Here is a 22,892-nt window from a genome sequence, read left to right as displayed (position 1 = left end):
AATTGTTTATACTTTTACACTTTTTGCAAGTGCAAAAATCCATAAATAGATGTTGCAAAATATCTCTCCTGCTGACAAGATTATACCAATTCACAATGACACAGCTCACGTTTGTATAAACATGAGCGGGCTAGATTTTTAAATTAATGCCGACTGAGATGGGATTTTCCTCTCGCTAACAAGAGCGGGCGATGACAGTAGCACAGCAACGATGTTAGGATTTTTAAATAGATAGATCTAGATATAGATCTATCTATCTTCTTAGTATCTAGATAAAAAATAACAACATACAACACTCGTGTTAAAGGGTATGGCAAAATGCTTGTTTATTTTAAAACAAAAAAATAATTTAAATAAATAAAGATGGAAAAAAAAAGAAATTTTTTTTTTCGCAAAAAGTGTCTCGCTATTTACCCTTTATTCCGCAGGTATGTCTCGCATTACCTTCTCGCATTTTCCCGCCTCGCCATTTCGCTTTTCGCGTCTCGCAATTTCCCCACACCCGATATGGATCATTATAATGATTATAATCTAGATCTAGAATCTAGATCTATATTCTAGATTTAAAATATAAAATTATGTTTGGATTAGCGGACTATTTAAGTTACATGTTATTTTATTATTTAAAAGCATATAGAGATCTAGGGCCTATGTCATAAGAATGTTTGTGCTTCTAAAAATTTAAAGAAACAGATAAATAATATAGGCCTAAATCTCGACTTTTTTATTTGGCAAATGGATCTAATCTAGATTTATTTTTAGATTCTACCTACAATGCGGAAAATCCCGTTGACGTGTTTTCATTTTCGTTTCGGTTTCAGTTTCGCTAAGAATAGGATATCAAAATGTAATCATGAGTAATCAGCTTTCGGCCTTAGCTCAGTTGCCACTGCAACTGTACGTTTGATAAACTATCTCGTTGTTATTATTATTACTATGAAAAATCATCAGAATGAAGTTTATTAGTTAAAGAGTAAGGTAATCTTTCGTTTTAGCGTAGCCTAGATTAAGTCTTAAGACTTAAGAAGACTTAAGACTATCAATCACTATCATAAAAAAATTCGTAAAGAAAAGAAAGAGTGTTAGGCTAGACTGTTCCGTTGTCGTTAGGACGTTTATTAAATTATTAATATTAGTGTTACTCACTGTTTGTTGTTATTGTTGCTAGTGTTAGTAAGTTTAAGTTAGTTTAGTAATAAATTAAATAATAAATTAAAATTAGGGCCTAATAGTTTATAATAATTTATTAATTATATTAGAAGTCAGAGTTTCTTCCAGGCATCTCTTTGGGGGGGGGGGGGGGCGAAGAAAGTTTACCCCCCCCCCCCCCACTCGTACGAAATGGAATATATATATTTATATATAGAAAATATATACTTTTAACAGTGTCATCGTCACTTCCCCCCCCCCCCCAAATTTCAAGTGCCCCCCCCCCCCCCCAACAGAGAAAAAAGTCTGGAAAAAACACTGATAGTACTAGTAGTAGATCTTGTTGTAGTAATGTAGGCCGTGGTGGTAGTAGTAGTAGGCAGCATAGTGACTAAGTAATTATTATTAAGTAAGACTAGTTGTGAGTGCAGAGGCATAGCGACCCTTCCCTGCGACCGGAGACAAACTTTTCGATTTGCACCCCCACAGCAACGTCTAAGCCGCCCCCCCCCCCCCCAACTCAAAAGAAATTTTTTCATCGATACTCTATAGTAAAATTACCGCCTAATTAATGTGTCTATGCTAAAAAGTGGTTTGCTTGCAGTTTCTTTCATGCAATTCTTCAGGTAGTGTCTAAGCGCGACACCAGTGTTTCTTTCAGACTTTTTTCCTCCCCGGAGGGGGGAACTTTTTCTAATCTAAAAAGTGTTTAGCGTGCACAGTTTTTTTCATGCATCTCTTCCCCGCCCAGGTTCTTCCTTTAGTTTGTATGATCTACAAATGCGACCAGTGTTTCTTTCAGACTTTTTCCTCCCCGGAGAGGGGTGGGGGTACTTGAAATTTTTGGGAGGGGCGGACACTGGAAAATGTATTTAATTATATTTCGTTGAATGGGACGGTAGACATGTTTTGGGGTGTGTGTGTGGGGAGGGGGGGGGCAGAGCCCCCTCCTTCCAAGTAGAGTTGCATGAAAGAAACTCTAAATGCGACTTTTGTCATGAATAAGATTAGGTGCATGGTTTAGGGATATGCCTATGACTATATTTTGTATAAATTAAAGAACCGATTCTGGATACAAATCTGTTTTCAATGTGATTTTTCGTTTCCGGTTAAATTGAATTAAGGTGGTGATTTTGGTTTTGGTTTTAGTTTAGAGAAAATAGACAGCACTATCAACCTAGCGCCTGTTGTATCCTTCCTCAACGGGCCATTTTTCTCGTTAGTCATATTAGTACAATTAGTAGTAGTCTAAATAAATAGTAAATTAATAATATTAATACATTAAGCCTATAAAATTAGGTAAAATCATGTAAAATTATTATAAAAAATATAATATTAAAAAATTGTTATTTTTACTTTTACAGATGAAAAAAATAATATAAAAATGGATTTGTCTGAAATAAATTCTATGGAAGATGTTCTTCAAGCTCTTCATTCTCCCTTCACAGAATATTTAAATCATGATGCTATTCTGAAAAAGAGCAATTTTATCAGTGAGTCATGTATGGTAATAAATGTATAATAAAGTGTAGACTGTAGACTGAGTAGCAGAGGTAAAGCTATTTATATTTTTGTACTTATTTATTTAACTGGAGAAGGGACATTACCCCCCCCCCCCCCCAATTTACCCTCCCCCCCAACATTACTCCTTATCCTCAGCAATTACTCCCCCTGTCAGTTACCCTCACCCACTTAGGGTTAGGTTCAGTTTGGTTAGGTTTAGGGTTAAGGTTAGAGTTAGTGTCTGGATTAGGGTTCTGCAGAATGGGGGGTAGGGGTAATGACTCATGGGGTAAATGCCCGGAGACGGGGGAGGGGGGTATTGTCCTAAACCCTTATTTAACATGGATGTGTGTTTTGACCACATGTGTATTTCCTCAGAATCTTCTGAAGCAGAAATTTTTTCTGCTGATACAAGTGATAGAAGTACTGCTGTAGAGGAATTGCTCGATTGGATTTCAACAAGTAGCGATGCTGTTGTCGCTTTTCTAGAAGCTTTAAAGGATCTTACTAAAGATTTAGGTAGGAAATCTGCCATTTTCAATCAAGCTAACAGACATAACAATAAAAAAACATTTTTTTTATTTGTCTTAACGTGTGTTGTTTTAATGACGAGTCTTTTCTAATTAAAGTAAATAAATTACAAACATTAACCAATTATGCTATCTAATAAATACCTTTTCTGTGTATGTTAAAATGCTGTTTCAAAATTTATGGTCTAAGAAGTTAATTTTTTTCTTTTATAAAAAATTTCCAATTTTAGCAGGTATAAAATCAGCATTTACAGATGCACTGGTACCAGGTCCAGATGGAAATGATGTGCCAGTGTACAGTTACATGAGGAGTATAATTAGTTTGATTGATGGAAGTTTGGTGAAGCAGCTTTCCATTGACATTTTACATTCTGCTCTTGATAAGCTGAAAGTGGATAAGTGTATTTTTGATGTACGCTTTTTATTTACTGTTTTTTTTTATTTAAAAGAGATGAAAAACATTTTTATTTAAACAAAAAAAAATTTTTGAATTACAAATTGTTATTTTTCTAGAGTGGCTACAATGAATGTAAAATGATAAAAGACCTAAAAGAATGCTCTTCAACTATGTATAAACACATCAGAAAAAGAAAAGTGGATTGGGTGTTTGTGTTTATGAATGCAATATTTGAAAAAAATCCTTATTTGAAAAAAGAATTGTTTATCAGTGAGCCACAAACCAGTGATAATGATTGTGAGTAAAAAAAACTGCTTTTATTTATTTTTGTTTACAATACATGATTTGATTTAAGAGTCATTATAAATAAAAAATATTGGCAACTGATGTAGATACTTAAAATGGTTAAAACATAAGTTAGTATTTAAACAGATTTTATTAAAATATTATGTGTCTATATATATATATATATATATATATGTCTATATATATATATATATATATATATATATATATATATATATATATATATATATATATATATATAATGTGAATAGGTTCTCAGTCAATTTCGATACACCTGGAAACTGACTCTAATGAAAACAAACCACCTAATTATCTGGATGAAATGAAGCTGATCTCACACCCACAGCCAAAGAGTATTGTTAGTGATTTCTCTGAATATTTGAACTCTGAGACTGATCTACCAGGTCAGAAATTAAATTTTTAATTTCCTAATTCAGTACTAACACCTTTTAGCTATCTAACCCGAACATTTCAGACTTCTACAGCCTAAGGGGACGGAGTGGTCTAGTGGTAGAGAGCTGGACTGCTAACCCGTAAGTCTCGATTTCGAATCTGGGTTCAAGTCAGTAGACCGTCCCTGAGTCAACCCAACTCAGATGGGTACCTAACTCACATTAGGGAAAGTAAAGGCGGCTGGGTATAGTGCTGACCACACAATCTCTTCATATACCAAGGTCACAGAAACAAGTGAACTCTACTTCACCTCCCCCTTAGACCGTCAGGTTTGAAAGGGAAACTTTACTTTCATTACTTACAGCCTATGGTTATCCTTTTATTGCGATATGAAACATGGTACCTCCGACAAATGTTCACACTACTAAGTGGGACAGCTGTTATCTTCGAGCGGGTATTACATCTTTTATTGCCCGCGAGGCACCTTAAACTATATGTCAATCTATTGGCCAAGCACTCATGTATCCGCTGGTGTAGTGACTTTTTTCTTTCTTCTACAAATAAGTTGGATAAATGTTGTTTTCTACAATAATAACAATAATAATAACACTCAATTAAATGGATATGTAATACTTAATAGTCATTAATTCATTACCTGTTGTATACATATTTTCTGCTTACATAGAAAAATCTGTCTAAAACTTACAACAGAAGTCAACACATATTTTATTAGTCAAATGGCTCTTCCACACATAACAAGACGTCTTTTTCTGTTTTCTATAAGAGGAAACACACAGTGCCTTTTTCCATCCTTCTTTTCACGTTTTCTCAACTTAGCATTTTTACTCAATCGCTAAGGCTTTCGAACTCTTTAGTCAAATAAGACAGAAACTTTCCACATACATTCAGCATTATACTATCTACTATACTACGTTTGTATATTTAGCTTACTGCAATTATTTAGGAAATTTTGATATTTATGTAGCACCACCCCCTAATTTTTGTACATAGTTTATGTAAAAATTTGTATTAAAAATTGAATATGAGCTATTGCAATGAATAAACATAGAAATATTTAGTTTGGTTTGAGAAATCTAAATGTGTCATCAGATGTTTTAATTCTCTTTTGGGAACAAAGTTATAGAGGTTTAAAAAGGTGTTAGTTTTCACACCTTTTCATGGTTTCCATGGCAACTAGTACTGCTATTGGAGGCTATATATTAGCATAGCTGGTATCCACAACACTGATACTTTAACACTTAAGACTAGTATTAGGAATAATGTCAGCATTAGTGGCATGTATAAAGTTGAATTATTATTGAAAAAGAAAAACCTAAAATGAGTAATCTACTTCCATTATATTTGGACTATACGTAAAATAAAAAAAAAGTTGATTAACTTTTAATTTGATTAAATGTGAATATCTTATAATAATAATACAATGTTAACTTTTTTATCACTTTGCCTAACTTAGACTTGAGCATATATATATTTATTTGTCTTACAAGGGGTTTTCAACAGATATTTCTTAAACTAGTTAATCTTTTAAAACTTTTGTCAGTAAAACACTATCAATTTTAGAAAAAAATATTCTCTTAAACAGGAGAGCCAAGGCACAATACAGCTGAGAATGTAAACCTTCCCGCTAATCAGATCAACTCTGCTTCCCCTATACTCCCTATGGATAACAGACAAGTGGATGTGAAAGCTGAGAAGAGTGATGAACCCATAAGCGAACCTATGATCAGCCATGCTAGTTGGTCCCACAAAGAGGGCAACAGCCAATCAACACCATCCTTACAAGCTGGCCAATCAACACCATACTTACAAGCTGTGGTTAGCTTAGCAGTTTATCCAGTAGTCAATAATTTGTCTAGAGACTTAGACTATGCTAAGGAAAAAACAGGTTTGTTTTAAAATGTGTGGTTCATAATTTCTTTTTTCCATTTATGAATAAGATTAATATAAGTGAGGTATTGCATTAAAAAAAAAAAATACATGTATCAGTTTTTGTATTTCTTTTTTTTTTTAGGACTGAATGAAATAACTTTGACACAAACTGAATATGCAAAACCCAATACCCAACTGATGATAAAAAATAAAGTGTTTGACAAAAAGAAAATTGTAGTAAAAAATGACAGTGAAACAAGCCTGCTCACTGGCCAATTTTCTGATGATGATGAAGTGGATGAGGATCTAACTGAGGCCAAAGGTAAAAAATATTTAACTTACAATTTAAAAAAATGATTTTCAAATATTACAATCTAATATCTCTGTTTAGTACCTAATTGCAAAATGTCTGAATGTTTGTTTCTGATTGATAAATTATTAAATAACATGGTATTGTTTGTTATAAAAATTCTTCGAAGGAATTCAAGTTACATGTTATTTCAAACAGGTGCCCAAAATTTTTTAAAATATATTTAATGAATGATTTGTGTTCAATTTTTCAGCATTGACAACAAACAATGATGTTTTTGATAATCTGCATTTAAGAAGTTACCAGAAAGAGCTGGCTGAGAAGGCAGTTCAGGGTTTGAATACAGTCATTTGTGCACCAACAGGCTCGGGAAAAACAAGAGTTGCAATTTTTATTTTGCTTAAAAAACTCGAAGCTTTAAAAGGTAATCGTTAGCAGTCAAAGTTTAGAAAACATTTTTTGAAGACATTCTATTTTTTATTCAATGAAAACAGTTTAAAATGTATTTACTATTTTTATGTATATTGTTTTTCTTACATTTTGTTGTCAAATTATATCTTTTTCTACATTCATATACAACAACAGAACCAATTGATTAAAATACTGTACTAATAATAAATTACAATTGATAAAGTAGGCTACCAAATCATGTGTTATAATAAAAATATGTTTAATTTCTTTTGCAAGCTTCTGGGAAGAAGAAAAAAAAGAAGATTGCATTTTTAACACGAACAGTTCCACTAACCATACAACAGTACAAGGCTATTAAGAAGTATCTTCCTGGTGAATATAAGGTAATTGTGTCTATAAAATTATATCTTGATGGCTGGTTAATCTTTTTAAATATTTTACAAGGAAATAGAATTCGATCACTTCTCTTTTTAACTTTTAAATTATTCCCTTTCTGATAGTTAATAAATAAAATATCAATTTAACAAAAAAACTGAAATACTATAATTTATAATTTATTTAATGTTAAAATATAAAAATCAACTTATTTTATGTGATACAAAAAATAAATAGTTCAATTATTTTTAAAGCTATTTTTTAAATTATTAATTTCATTAAGTACATCTATAAATAAATAAAAAATGCAAAACATGCCTAATGAATATTTTATTTTAGGAAACACTTATTAAATGACATAGGCCTATTAACCATAACATCTATGTGATACTCCGTTCAGATAGCATATGTGACTGGACAAACAGAGGACGGCTCCCAGTTAAGTCTGCTGTTAAAAAAACTGGACGTTGTGGTGATGACACCCATGATCCTGGAGAACAGCTTGAAAAAAAAATCCGTCAAGCTGCGTGACTTCTCGCTGTTGGTGTTTGATGAGTGCCACCATACGCGGAAGGAAGAGCCTTACAATTTGCTGATGTACATCTATTTGATGTTCAAAGTGCGAGGCAGTGAGAAACAGAGAGCCAATTTGCCTCAGGTAGCTATTTGCTTTAGGGGTCATCCATAAATGACGTCACACTCTTAGGGGGGAGAGGGGGTCTGTAATTTTGTGACGATGTGTGATGAGGGGGAGGGGGGGTTCAGATGTTGCGCCGTCTCATTTTTGCATTATAAAAAAGCAATGTTAGGAAACGAATTTTAGACGTTATTTCGCGTTTTAGATAACTGTTTTAATAAATTGTAATAGTTTAGACAAGATTTTGGAAAAATATCGATGTTTTAAAAAAATTCAACTGCAATTTTGAGGGGGGTTGTAGGTTGAGGTGTGATGTCATTTTAGGGGGAGGGGGTCTGGCTTTTTGTGACGACATGTGACGGAGGGGTGGGGGGGGAGGTAAAAATCGTCAAAAAAGCGTGATGTCATTTATGGATGACCCCTTAGCTGTCTAGTCTCATTTATATATAATAGGCTTCTATGGATAAGGATTTTTATGAGTCTTTAGAAGTATATTTGTAACATTTTTGTCCTGTTTAAGATATTGCATTAGAAAGTTTGTTTAATAATGCATACCAATATGATATGTAGTATTCTTTGCTAGTTGAATTTGTTTAACATTTTTGCATTAATTCCTCTTTTATTGTTTCTTTGTCTGCCCTTCCATGTCTGCCCTTCTGAATTATTGCCCCTTAGATTATTGGATTGTCTACCTTACACAAATGTCTGCCTTTGATTGTTGTATTGTCTGCCCTCTCACAATTGAATTGTCTGCCCTCTCACAATTGAATTGTCTGCCCTCACACTGTTGAATTGTCTGCCCTTAGATTGTTGGACTGTCTGCCACCATTGGAATAGACAAGGCTACCACTGTTAAAGAGGCAGTCGACAATATCTTAAAAATCTGTGCCAACCTGGATGCCCCTCATCTTTCAATAGTCAAGGACAACTTAAACGAAATGAAGAAACTTGTCCCCTTGCCATCTGAAAGTATAACAGATATTTGTTTTTTTTTCTCTGTTGTGTATTAAGTAAAATACCCTCTCATTTTTGAAGGTCGATATGGCAGATGGTGTACTGTGCATCTGCCTCTTTGAATTCTGTATATGAAAGGATTGTGTGATTTACACAATGCCTATTAGCCTTTATCAAACTAAACTCAAGACTTTTGGGTCAGTAAATGAGTTTTCTACTAAGCTACCACTTTTAAAATACATTCTCAGTTCTGATTCAGTTAAGTTTCATTACATTTATTTTATGTATTCTCTATACAGCTTGTTGAACCTATAAAAATGTGCCTAATAATACCGCATGATCATTTTTCAGACATGTAGGCCTAGTTCTATATTCTTATATTATCAAATTTTGATTCATAAAATTAGTTATATCTCAGAGTTAATTATTTTTAATAATTTTAATTTTTTTTTGGCAATTATATTTTCATAAAATGAGTGCTCTATTGTTTTGAATCCTTAAGAGGACATTCAATTAGAGGAAAGAGATACAGATGATTCTTTAATGAAAATTACACAAATAATGAAAAAACTGGAAGACCATGTTAAACAACATGCTAATGGTAATGTATACAATTTACATTTTACATTCACGTTCTGTTCTGTAAATATTTTACTTGCTTTAAAAATCAGTTCAGCCAGAACTATATGGTCTTGAATATATATATATATATATATATATATATATATATATATATATATATATATATGTAACGAGTCTATTTGCCTGTAGTGCCAAATGTTAACGAGTCTAACCACTCATTCTACACAACATCGACCACAGTATAGAATAGATACTCGAAGATGCAGGTTCACTATTGATCCTTTTATTACATGAATCAAAGAAATGCTTCACAATAATATAATGAATCAAAAGAAATGCTTCACAATAATAGTCTGAATCAACTGACCCCCAACAGTCCTCACTAGTCTTCACATAACTGAATGCACATGTCTATCGTCCTTATTAACACAATACGGCTAACCCGTTCAATAACCAACTTGATACTGATCCTGTCACTGTCTCTGATACTCCTCCTACTGACTGACTGACTGATCCCCCGATCTCAGCCGTCGCCTTCCTATATATCCCTTCGTATTCGTAATCGGATTCGTAATCGTAATCGATTCTAATCGTTGCATCAGAATGTTAATTACGCCGCTTCTGTCATACAGTCCGATTAATAAGCCATCTGCACTGTTACGCCAGCCTGTGAACTGCGCAGCGGCTTTGTGATCGTTATCAGCCTAACACCTGCACTATTGCGTTGTTATCGTCTCTGGTAACTACACCTAGTTACATCCACCGCCGCCTTTTTTTTGTGTGTTTTCAACCACAAACAACGCTTGGTAGGTGCACTTCTTAAATGTCAATCGCACCATCGTAAAAAAAATTTATTGTTCCATTCACTGTCAATGTCGTCACATTCGTAAAAGATTGACAGTTATCCCTATTTCACATATCAAATGTGTCTACATCATATTCCTCAGACACAAGGCAGTTCTAGAATTCACATCCACCTTTTTTTCGTTTGGTGCATTCACCAGTTCAATTTTCTAACTTTTTGAACAGTCTGTTCTCATCCCAGCGCGACCATGAAAGAATTGATGGTTGCTGACGAAAAATTTCGTATTCTTTCTGTTTCTCAAACTTCTCCGCGGACCACTTATCTGCTGTTCTACTGTCTCTCTGCTTCTGGGAGGAACGGGATCCTCTTTGTTGCCGTTATCCTCCACTTGTGTATCGCTGTTGTTCTGTTGATGGTGACATGGTTCCGGGATGGGTATGAGAATTTCCGTTGTAGTTTCCGGTTCCCTAATTGTCATAGTTTTCTCTGTATGTAAATGCTCTTCTTGACTATGACAATATTTCTTTAATTGAGCAATATTCGCCCACCGATCCGGTTTGGTGTGATTGATGGGTCTTATCTTAAAGGGGCCACCTGCTACTTTAGGCATCTCCACGACTTGCCATATCTCCTGTCCCCAGAGGTCGTGGATTTTGTTTCTGCCTAACGGGTGGCTACGCAGTAATACCCTGTCGTTCAGTTTGAGTGGCGGGTCCTTTGTCTGTACCGGCGGTTCCCTTCGCCGTGCTTCATGTTCTAGTCTTTCCTGTACCACCCTGTACATTTCTCTAATTCGTCTCATATGTTCATTCACATATTCCAGTGCGGTGTATGAGCCAGTCATACTTTCCTTTTTTCCTAGGAACAAATCAAGAGGGAGTCGAGCCTCCCGTCCGAACAGTAACATGTGTGGCGAAAAGCCGGTTGTGGCATGGGGGGTGCAGTTGTATAGATATACCAACTCTGGGAGAAAATCAGGCCAACGTTTTTTTCTGTTCAGGTTCTAGAGTACGCAGCAAATCATGCATGCTGCGGTTGAACCGCTTGCACTGTCCGTTTCCTTTCGGATTAAATGTGGTTGTTCTAGATTTGTTGATCCCGTAGTGGCTGCACAGTTGGTTAATTACTTCTGACTCGAAGGCCCTTCCTTGGTCAGAGTGTAATTGTCTTGGTATGCCATATTTGATGAACCAATGTTCTATTAAGACCTTTGCCACTGTTTTGGCAGTCTGATCTCGTGTAGGCACCGCAACAGTCCATTTGGTGAATACATCAGTCATTACCAACACATGTTCCGTCCCATCCGATGATTGCTCCAACGACGTAAAGTCCATAGCCACAATCTCTAGTGGTTTTGTCGCCAGTAAGTGTCCTGATGGCTGTCTCATTTTAACAACTGGCATTTTCGCATGCTGACACCTCACACAAGCCTCACAATGGCGTTTGACCTCCATCTCCATATTGGGCCAGTAACACCTCCGTCGTAATATTTTGTGCGTCCTGTCCTGACCCTGGTGTCCTGCCCTGTCATGTGCCAACCTTAGCACTTCTTCTCGTAACTGTCCAGGCACCACCACCTGGTGTATTGTCCCGTCTATTTGGTCATGAATTCTCCGCATGAGAACACCATCCTTTATACTGAGACGGTCCCACTGACTCAGTAGTTTCTTTGTTTCCCGACCAAACTGTTCTCTTTCCCTTTTTCCTGGGAATTTTTGTTCCTGGACGTATTTCAATAGCGGCTGTAACCCGCTATCCGTTCTCTGGGCATCTCTTATCTCTTTATTATTAAGGCAATTAAAATCACCGATGTCCAAATGTCCGGGCTCTGTGGAAATGTGCTCCACCCCGGTCTGCCCTTTTTGCATCACTTGCACCCCGTGAGGGATATCTGTTGACGCTCTGACCTCACATATTCCTGTCAGCGTTTCTTCCTCATCGCCCGGTCTCTCGTAAGGATTCCTTGATAAGGCGTCCGCATTGCCATTGGACCGCCCCGGGCGATATTTTATCTCTAGGTCAAAGAGTGCCAATTCTGCTGCCCATCGCTGTTCGATGGATCCCAACTTTGCTGTCTTTAGGTGACTGAGGGGGTTATTGTCAGTGTATACCACACATTTAGCACCTAATAGATAGTCCCTGAATTTTTCAGTCACAGCCCATTTTAATGTCAAAAGTTCTAGTTTCATGGCGCTGTAATTTGTCATGTTCTTCTCTGATTCCTTCAGAGCTCGACTGGCATACGCAATAACCCTGAAACCTTGCTCTTGTTGTTGTGATAGCACAGCTCCCAGACCTTTAGAGCTGGCGTCAATTTCTAGCCGAAATGGCTTGTCAAAGTCTGCGTATCCTAATATCGGCGCCTCTGTCAAAGCCTTTTTCAGTAGCTTAAACGAGTTCAGGCATTCCTCAGTCCATAATTCACCTATCAGTTGTGTTTTACCTTTCTTTTTCTCCTTACTGTGTTTCTTTGTCATTTTGTTTACCAAGTCATGCAACGGTGCGGCAATTTTTGCAAAACCAGGTACAAATTTTCTATTTTCTTCTTCAGATAACAGGCACTCTAAAGATGAACATTTCTCCTGTGCTTTTAATTTGCATGAACTTTCCCTATCCAGTTTCATGGTTAACTTTGAGATCTCATTCTTAAGTCTACCAATTTCTTCCTTATCATCATTTTTCTCAGCCAACAAATTGTTCACTTGAAACTTTTCAACATTCAAGTTCATTTCACAGTTCATTTTTTCAATATCTGATAATTTCTCTTCGAGTCTTGTTTGAGACTCTTTCATTGTTTGTCCCATTTTGTTTCTTAAGCCATAACCTCGCCGCTCTGTAGCCCTGACCTGCCTTACAGAGGGCGATCGTTTCACCGGACAGTACCGTGCCATATGTCCGGGTTGTGAGCAGGACAAGCAAATTGGTCGACCGTCAGCCGTCCACCGGAGCGATGGACCGGCAGGTCGCGGCTGTCCAACCCGTCCCTGTTTTGTCCCGTTTTTGCCCTGATTCTCAGCTGTTGACCTGCTTTCTAACCTCTCCAATCGTTGGTCAACCTTATCCAGGTGGGCCAACAGTTGAGCCATCATGGTTTCCATCGTGCCGGTCCCTGTGGGTGGGGATTGTTTCTGTTCCGGCACAGAGACTTTGTCTACCGAACAGTTCGATTGGTCCTCATCCTCGGACCTGCGGATCGCTGAGTTCCTGACCTGAAGGAAGGTCAACTGCGGGTCTTTGTAGACCTCTTCTTTCAACTCTCTCCTTAAGATCGGGGTTGCTAGCCCCTCGATGAAATGGTCCCTCAGTAGGCGCACATCAATGTCAGGTGTTTTGCCCTTTACCGAATCAAAGGCCCTGTTCATTCGGTGTGAATACTCCATCACACTCTCCGCCATTCTCTGCTTTAAGCCTACGAACCCCGATAGCAGTTGCGATCCCGACCGTCTCTCCCCAAAGGTCTCCATAATTAGATCCAGCACCTTATCTGGATCTGATTGGATGGTTTTATCGTGGCATTTGACCTCTGCCCTAACCGTCTCTCCTATACTGCCCATCAGCAGTCTTAATCTTTCCTCTGGTGACATGTATCTCGAGGCCCAGGCCGCTTTGACCTCTTCACTGAACCTGTTGGTTAAAGCTGGATCACCGTCCCCGTAAAATTTGTTAATGTGGGACTCTCTGGGCAGGACCACAATATGGGTCTGCTTCTCGTCCAGAGTAGACATTATAATTTTTATTCCTTGAGTAAAAAAAAAAGACCTTTCTTACCGTGTGTGTATGAAAAATTTTCCTCGTTCCTCAATTTTCACTGTTCCTGAATGTCCGAATTCACACACACACGAAACACAGTTATGAACTGGATCTAGGTTGACTATGGGTGCCCTAGCGGCTGGTCTAATTGAATCATCCTGTCCGCAGCGCCAAATGTGACCCTGCTCGCTGCGCCAAATGTGACCGAGCGTAGTTGCATCTTCTGCTCGACAACGCCAAATGTAACGAGTCTATTTGCCTGTAGTGCCAAATGTTAACGAGTCTAACCACTCATTCTACACAACATCGACCACAGTATAGATACTCGAAGATGCAGGTTCACTATTGATCCTTTTATTACATGAATCAAAGAAATGCTTCACAATAATATAATGAATCAAAAGAAATGCTTCACAATAATAGTCTGAATCAACTGACCCCCAACAGTCCTCACTAGTCTTCACATAACTGAATGCACATGTCTATCGTCCTTATTAACACAATACGGCTAACCCGTTCAATAACCAACTTGATACTGATCCTGTCACTGTCTCTGATACTCCTCCTACTGACTGACTGACTGATCCCCCGATCTCAGCCGTCGCCTTCCTATATATCCCTTCGTATTCGTAATCGGATTCGTAATCGTAATCGTAATCGATTCTAATCGTTGCATCAGAATGTTAATTACGCCGCTTCTGTCATACAGTCCGATTAATAAGCCATCTGCACTGTTACGCCAGCCTGTGAACTGCGCAGCGGCTTTGTGATCGTTATCAGCCTAACACCTGCACTATTGCGTTGTTATCGTCTCTGGTAACTACACCTAGTTACATATATATATATATATATATATATATATATATATATATATATATATATATACATATATATATATATATACATATATATATATATATACATATATATATATATATATATATATATATATATATATATATATATATATATATATATATATATATATATATATATATATATATATATATAGGCCTATATATATATATATATATATACGCACACACATTTTTATTGGTGGAGGAAAGCCTCATATTCACACATCCAAATTTAGCAATGTTGTATTATTTGTTTGTATATTTTTAACTGTACATATTTTAAACTTATTATTAAAATTTCAGACCTAAAGGATGAGGAAATTAAAAAGCTGTCTAAAAACATTCCTATGGACAAAAAGAGTCAAGCTTATGGTCAGTGGGCAGTTAAGCTTAAAAAAACTGCTAAAGCCGTGCCCATTGAAGACATTGACAGGGAGACCAATCTGGCTGCCAGGGCACTGATGATCATAGCCGATTATCTAACAGTAAGGAAGGAGTTCATTATATTTTTCATTGTTGTTTTGACACTGCCATGGGGTGACATTGACAATGTAGAAAAAGCTTGGTCAAAATTACCAATCTTGATAAAACTGAATATTTTTATTCAAAAAGTTAACAAAGTTGAAATTGTTGAATGTTTTTAACTTAAGGATATAACTTGTATGGCTACAAAATTGTTGAGTCAAAATGAAGTAATTTTGAGAACATCTTAAATCCTAGTGATTTTCTTTATTAACACTGATCAGACACTATGTTGCAAGGAGTATTTAACTAATCTGCAATCTCATAATAAATAATAAATAAGCAGATGTTAATATTTCTACTCACCCCTTGCATTTCTTATGTATTTATGTAGGCCATAAAAAGATACATAATTTCAATTGCCTTCCTTATTATTTATATTATTCTGCCTATAATTATATAATATATCATATCTGCATGACTAATTTATTGATATTCTTTTTGGATTTTGTTTTAATAATGGTCATCTGTTATTGGATTTACACTTCTGTTTTATATTTTGAAATTTCACTTATGGGTTAACATACCTGCGTTTTTCTTTTAAATTATTTATGAAACACTTGAGGGCTATAATGTTGGGACGGGGGCCCATCTGGTGGAGTTAAAGGATGTCATGCTGTACCTACTAATTATTTAATTAAAACATTTAAGGGTTACAATTTTGGGACGGGGGTCCATAAAGTGGTGGAGTTAAAGGATGTCATGCTGTACCTACTAATTATTTAATTAAAACATTTTAGGGTTACAATTTTGGGACGGGGGTCCATAATCTGGTGGAGCTAAAGGATGTCATGCTGTACCTACTAATTATTTAATTAAAACATTTAAGGGTTACAATTTTGGGACGGGGGTCCATAATGTGGTGGAGATAAAGGACATCATGATGTACTTATTAATTATTTAATTAAAACACTTTAGGGCTACAATGTTGGGATGGAGGCTCATGATCTCGTGGAGTTAAAGGATGTCATGCTGTACCTACACAAGCGTTTTGAAAAGTTTAACAAAAAGGAAGAAAGAACACCTGAGGAAGAAACTTTCTACTGCTACTTTGAAGGTGATCAGACTTTTATTAATAGATACTTTTAGCAGCATGTTTCAGTTTTTCAAGAGTAAGATCTATACATTGTGTATGCTTTACAACAGTGTTGGTCTTATAAAGTGATTATACAGTACATATTTATTTTTAGTTTTAAAAGTTTAGAAATATTTGCCATCTCATTAAAAAAAATAACTGATTTTTATAAGGAGTAGACTTTAAAAAATTGTACTCAATGATGCAGTTTAAAATCTTATACCCTTTTATACTGCCAGATTTAGCTAAGCTTGTGTCTAGGCGACAAGGGGAGGATAATCCAAATCTAAGTGCCCTTGCTGGTGTTCTGTCCACTGAAATTGTTGAGAAGGGCAAAGACTCAAGGGGCATAATCTTTGTTAGAACCAGGGCCCTGGCTGAGGCCCTCAAGATGTGGCTATCAAGGTGTGGCATCAAATCACTGCAGGACCTCAATGCTCAGGTGTTTACTGGCACTAATGCTTCAGAGGAGGAAGGGGGTGAGTGCTTAAAATATATGCTCAACATGTTTTTTTCTTTTTTTATTACATGCATTTGTTCAGTGCCGTATTTAAAGGCCTTAATTTATTTAAAAAGTTTAGTGTTATTTAAAAAGAAAGCAATAATAAATTATGATAAAATGATGTTTATTCACCCATTTTGTGTAAAACTAAAAACTTTTCTTCTAAAAAATTGAGATATTCTATTCTATTGAATTGAAGGCGATTGATATGATGCTTTAAAATTATATATGTAATACACTGTAACTGTTGAAATGAATTTCTCTCAGGTATGTCACAAACTCAACAAGAGGATACCATCCGGGGCTTTAGGGCAGGGGATGTTAAGGTCTTGGTGGCCACATCTGTTGCGGAAGAGGGTCTCGACATCCCAGACTGCAACCTGGTGGTCAAGTATAACCATGTTGGCAATGAGATCTCCAATGTGCAAACTAAAGGTCATTAAAGTTGTTTAATTATGTAATTCCTATAAAGAATCCATAAGATTTAAATGTACATGTTATAGAACAAATCCAGTAGTCTGTCACATTGGCATTTTATGAGTGCAGCTATTTAATTAAATAAATAATCAGTTTGTTTCAATATTATAAAATAATTCTAAGATTTGAGTGTAAAAGCTTTTACTTTTACATCTAATATTTGTGTTAATGTAGTTTTTTTGTTTTTTTTAATTGTAAGAATTGCCCTAAATATATATTTCATTATGGCTTGAAAAATGTATTTAAGAAGTACCTTTTAAATAACAGTATACTCAAAAAAAAAAGATTTTGTTTATTTTCACTTTCTACTTTCCAAACATAGGCAGAGCCAGACAAAAGGGTGGCACCTCTTATCTCCTGGCAACCGGAGATGTTCTGAAGAGAGAGTACATCAACCGGGAGAAGACTAAATTGATGAACAAGGCTTTTAAGTTGATTAGTGAAAAACCAGTAGAGGAGATCAGGGCTGTTTTTGACAACTACCAAAAGAGAATCATTGAAGACAAGGAAATTGACATGGCGATGGAGGCGAAACGCAAAACACTTTTGAAGAATGAGGAATTCACCATGGTAAGATCACCAAAGTGAAGTAATGGAGAGTGTAATTAAAAAAAAACTCTTTTCATTCAAATGTTTTACTGGACACATTCAGTGTTTAGTGGTATTTGAAATTTGTGCTCAGACTTTTAAATTAAACTTTTGAAAAGTTTAATAAACAAAAAAGCTTATCTGGTCTAGCCCCATCCATTTATTATATAAGACACATTGTTTGTTGCATAACAAAAAATTACATCAATTGTCACAAAACCCTATGTTTTGAAATATTCAACTTCTCAACATTTTAACATTGTTATTTATTTTAATTTTTTATGAAGATTCTGATAGATGATAATTTAGTTGTTGCCTTGCAAATCTTTGTACCTGGCCCTTTGATCTTTCAGGTGTGCTCCCTGTGCAGAAAAGTTAGTATCAAGAGCACCAACATCAGATCTATATTTGACAAGTTCAGAGTTTCCATAGACAGGTACACCATTAGCTAGTTATGCAATAATTTTTTACCTTTAATAAGTCATATTTAAAATTAAATAAAAAATTTGTATTTATTTATGATTAAAAAGATATGATACAATTTATAAACAAAAAATAAATAATCAGTGTGGTCTTTTTATGTTTTACAGTTCTGAGTGCAAACCTAAAAACAACATATTCTCGTTATTAAAGACAGATAAATTAGACAATGTAATAGTTTCTCTTTAAGATAATTAGCTCAATTTTGGAACAGTATGTAAAACCTTGTTTTTACAGACCTTGTAAATCTCTTTATAATTATAATGAAATCAATGGATCATCGGAGTGTGCAGCAGTTTGTTTGTATAGAATGTATGCTACTGAACCTACCTCTTTCCTTTGGCCTTGGGCACTTTACACTTATATATATATATATATATATATATATATATATATATATATATATATATATATATATATATGTCAACCTCCTTTTTATCCCGCTACTAACATAACACAATTTAGATTACATTATACTTCATATTACAATCTATTTTAGAGACCTGATAAAACATATCAAGTGTGTGCCTGGAAAGCGCCAGCCTTATGTTGATGACTTCCAGTTGCTGGGGCCAGTTTTCTGCCTGGGTCAGCCCAAGAAAGGTAAAGTCTGTGGCCACAAGCTGGGTACCATGATCAAGTTCAGCGCTGACATCTACTTCGCTATGGGGATCAAGAAGTTTGGCTTCTACAGAAACAACACTGAGAAACTGGACCATTACGTCAAGTGGGCTCAAGTGCCGTACGTCATTAAGGACATTTCATATGAGGATCGTCTTGAGTATGTAGTTTTAAATAAACTTTTATTGTAAAAGATTGTATGTATTCTGAGCATATTATAACAAGAAAATCACAACAGCGATGATTGTAAAATGTTAGTAAGTCGTATCTATGAAATGCCAGTATAGATATTATAGACTGGCCCTATTTTTTCTATGACTATATCCACGACTCTAACCCTAAACCCATCCCAACATGTGATACACACAAAATTCTTTATAGATATTTTATTGTCTTATATGTGTTTTTAAAATAACCCGTAATACAATTCTCATATGTATTATGGTTAAAGTTGTACCAGGTCTAATTAATGAATAATCTATAAAGTTGTGTGGTTTGTTTCTTTTCTAACTCTAAATCAGTAGCATAACTATTTTTAATACTGTGTGTAAATCATAAATAATAACCGACTGTGTTGTGTATTCTACAGGTACAATAATGTGACTGCAATTGAAAAGATTTTGGAAGATGAAAGTAGCAGCGATGAGGATGATGATGATGAAAGCACTGATACTGTAACTAAAACAGTACAAGACAAAGATAACGACGACGACTCTGATGCTAATACTCTTGTGGACGCCAAGTCTCTACAGGCTCAAACAAAGATGAAAAGTGAGACGAATGTGGCCCAGGAAAGTATCTTGAGTAGCCCGCATGTCACACACGAGAATTTCACACCATCTTCTCCAGGTGACGAGCAGTTGAAAAGGACAGAAGAGAACATGAAAGTGGATGATGTTGAAAATCCAGCGTACAACAATGCCGTAGCATTACGGGAGATTCCAGCGTCAGAGGGTGCTCGGGTGAAGCCGACACCCAGTGTTACGCTAGACAACTGTCTGAAAATTCTTGACCAGACACCAAGCCTGATCTCTAGCATGAGAGATGAAATAAGCATTGAAGGTAGTTCAGTATTATCCTCAATACAGTACAGTGAGGTGAGCAGTGAAGTGGCAGATTGAAGCAGTTAACATTTCTATACTGACAGTCCAGTACAACTAATTTTACATGAAATAATTTTGAATCCTCTTTTCTGTTATGTAAATTGAAAGTTTTTTTATCATTGTTATTGAAACAGTTTTCTAATTTTAATGTTTTTATCAACTTCTAAGACAAATTTATTGTAGTGACCTAGCTGTTATATTTTTAAAAATGTAATTCACTTTCATGGAATTTCTAAATTATTTTCAAATATTTTTTAAGTAAACTGTAAACAATTTAAACACTCTTAAAGGGGTCAAGTTAAATATTAAGTTATCTCAATCAATGAGTTTTTAATTTTATTGTTACCAGCTTCAATATTCCCTGTATCATTGCCATTTGCAAAATGTAATGCCCCTGGTTTATGGGATGGCATGGTTGGGTGTTAGAACATATGATTGCTGATCCGAAAGTCTCAGGTTTGGGTACCGGGTTTGAATTTCACAGGACATCCATGTGTCCGCTCAGCTCTATTGAGTACCAACTTTAGGAATAGTAACGTCTGATAAGCTTGGTGCTGACCACACTATCCCTTCATATGCCAAGGTCACATAAACAGGTGAACTCTACTTCATCTGTCACGTAGACCACCAGGTTATAAAGGGTATAGTGGCTTCTGTTTATGCAAAAAAAAAACGTACTACAAAATAAATATATTTCCTGATTACTTCACAAATTTAAAAAATTGTGTATCAGTATTTTGCATAATTACATTTAAAAGATTTTGCATAATTACATTTGAAAGATTAAGGTAGTACTAAGAGAACAAGTGCATAAATAGACAAGAAATGTAAACATCTGGTTGAGCAATACAGTAGACCGATTTGAAATCTGTGTTATGTACATTAAATTATTATCTACATTTATTTAAGTATTTTTCTCTCAAAATATGTACATTTTTAAAAATAAAATTTATTTTTAAGTTTTTATATTAAAAGAATGCTTTAATGAAGTTTATACTTGGTGTTTTTAGTTTTTTTAGTTTATTTATAAAACCCCATTTAGGCAAATGTGTGTGTATAGCAACAGTCATATAACAGCTGTTATCTCTTCCCGAAATTGGCTTTAACTGCATCACAGACATGTGAAACAATGTTCTGATACAAAATTGTATTATTGTTAAGTTTAATAGAAAAAGCAAGAAAAATATTCTTTAACTAGAATAGCTATTAAATGTGAGTTTTTAGTTTCTCAATTTCAAGATGAGGTTGCATATATATTATTTATGAAAAGTTTTAGTTGCAAATTTTAATTTACTTATTTTATCTAGTGATATAATGACACTACATTCTTATTATATTTTATTGCTGGAAATATACATTTTTTAATTATTACAGTGAGTCATTTTAAACTTGACTTAAACCTTTAAAAATGCTTCTTCATCTAAAATGTTATTTCTAATAGGGAAGAATCTGAAAAACTTATGATTGTTTATAAATCAGATAAATTCTACTATCTGTGTAGCCACATACAGTTAAGTTTGTTTTAACAGAATTTGAAAGCATGAATAAAAGAGCTTAAAAATTATCAAGAACACACATAATGAAAGATGTAAAGAGAATCTTTATTTTATCAAATAATTTGGTGGTGTATAATACTTAATAAGTATAATAATAATAATACTTAAAAGTGAGCACAAAAATTGTTGAAGTATTTATGTTTTGATTAGGTAAAAAAAAAGCAAATTTAAAATACTGACAGTAAATTGCATGATTTATGTCTTTTTTTTAATATACTTATTTAGTTTCTCTGTACTTTGCAATGGAAGTATTTAATATCAATGAATGCTACTGTAAGAAGTGTAAAAAGATAAATTATTTGTAAAATTTGCTTATTCATGGGCAATTATTTGCTGCGTAATAAATTAAAATATTTAATATGATGTTGTTTTTTCCTTGCTAATAATTTTATTTATAATGTTCTTTTAAAGTATTAAGTATATATTTTCCATTAAAAAAATTATAAAATAAACCTGAATTAACATTTATATAGAATAATAGAAATACAGAGAGTGGAGAATTCATAGGTGTAAAAATTAATTATTAAAAGTTGCAATATCAAATGAGTGTAGGCCTAAAACTAGTAACCCAAAAGTCTTGAGTTCATTTATATAAAATATCATAAACACTCAGAGTGAAGAATTTATAAATGTAATGATTAAATATAAAAAATTGCAATATCCAATGAGTGTACAACTGTTAACCTGAATGTCTCATGTTCAGATCGCAGGCTCCACATCGTAGAATGTCCCGGAGTCCACCCAGCTCTGATGGGTAACTGACCCACGTTAGAGAAAGTAAAGGCGGCTGGGCATAGCGCTGATCACACTGCTGAGGTCACAGAAACGGGTGGACTCTATTTCATTTGCCCCAGGGACCTCCAGTCTTGAAAGGGTAACTTTAATTACAAGTACACAGTGAAAAATTTATAATGTAAAGATTAAATATCACGAGTTAAAATATAAAAATAAACATCATATCATACATTAAAAAAACTTAAATGTGTATAAGGTGCAAAAAATTCAAATATATCTATAAATGTATAAATTGATGAGGGAAACATTAACATGAAAATATCTTGCTATATGATTTTCTATCATACACTTTGCTTTTGAAGTGAGTATGTTTATACAAAAATA

The 22,892-nt window shown here is 34.8% G+C and overlaps 1 protein-coding gene across 1 annotated transcript; it reads left to right on the top strand.

Moving 5' to 3' along the window:
* Nucleotides 1-840: 840 nt before the first annotated feature.
* LOC131953346 (antiviral innate immune response receptor RIG-I) lies at nt 841-22,129 on the top strand. Its single transcript, XM_059316497.1, has 21 exons — nt 841-973; nt 2,514-2,642; nt 3,031-3,171; nt 3,413-3,594; nt 3,696-3,876; nt 4,137-4,289; nt 5,882-6,184; nt 6,311-6,490; nt 6,732-6,902; nt 7,166-7,272; nt 7,665-7,922; nt 8,708-8,870; nt 9,358-9,456; nt 15,153-15,334; nt 16,290-16,428; nt 16,686-16,925; nt 17,216-17,383; nt 17,748-17,995; nt 18,367-18,449; nt 18,993-19,274; nt 19,704-22,129. The coding sequence occupies exons 2-21, from the start codon at nt 2,534-2,536 to the stop codon at nt 20,233-20,235; spliced, it is 3,921 nt and encodes a 1,306-aa protein (XP_059172480.1). The 5' UTR covers nt 841-973; nt 2,514-2,533; the 3' UTR covers nt 20,236-22,129.
* The last annotated feature ends 763 nt before the right edge of the window (nt 22,130-22,892 follow it).

This window comes from Physella acuta, unplaced genomic scaffold, assembly GCF_028476545.2.
Source record: "Physella acuta isolate Inbredline_101_S28 unplaced genomic scaffold, ASM2847654v3 ptg000917l, whole genome shotgun sequence".
In the NCBI taxonomy this organism is placed as follows: Eukaryota; Metazoa; Mollusca; class Gastropoda; family Physidae; genus Physella; species Physella acuta.
This window is presented reverse-complemented; position numbering and strand designations above follow the sequence as displayed.

Excerpts from the sequence above, each read along its gene's own strand:
- LOC131953346 (XM_059316497.1), top strand. The coding sequence starts at position 2,534 with ATGGATTTGTCTGAAATAAATTCTATGGAAGATGTTCTTCAAGCTCTT. Across the intron at positions 7,923-8,707 it reads AGAGAGCCAATTTGCCTCAG|ATTGTTGGACTGTCTGCCAC; the intron begins GTAGCTATTTGC and ends GTCTGCCCTTAG. Across the intron at positions 15,335-16,289 it reads TCATAGCCGATTATCTAACA|GGCTACAATGTTGGGATGGA; the intron begins GTAAGGAAGGAG and ends AAAACACTTTAG.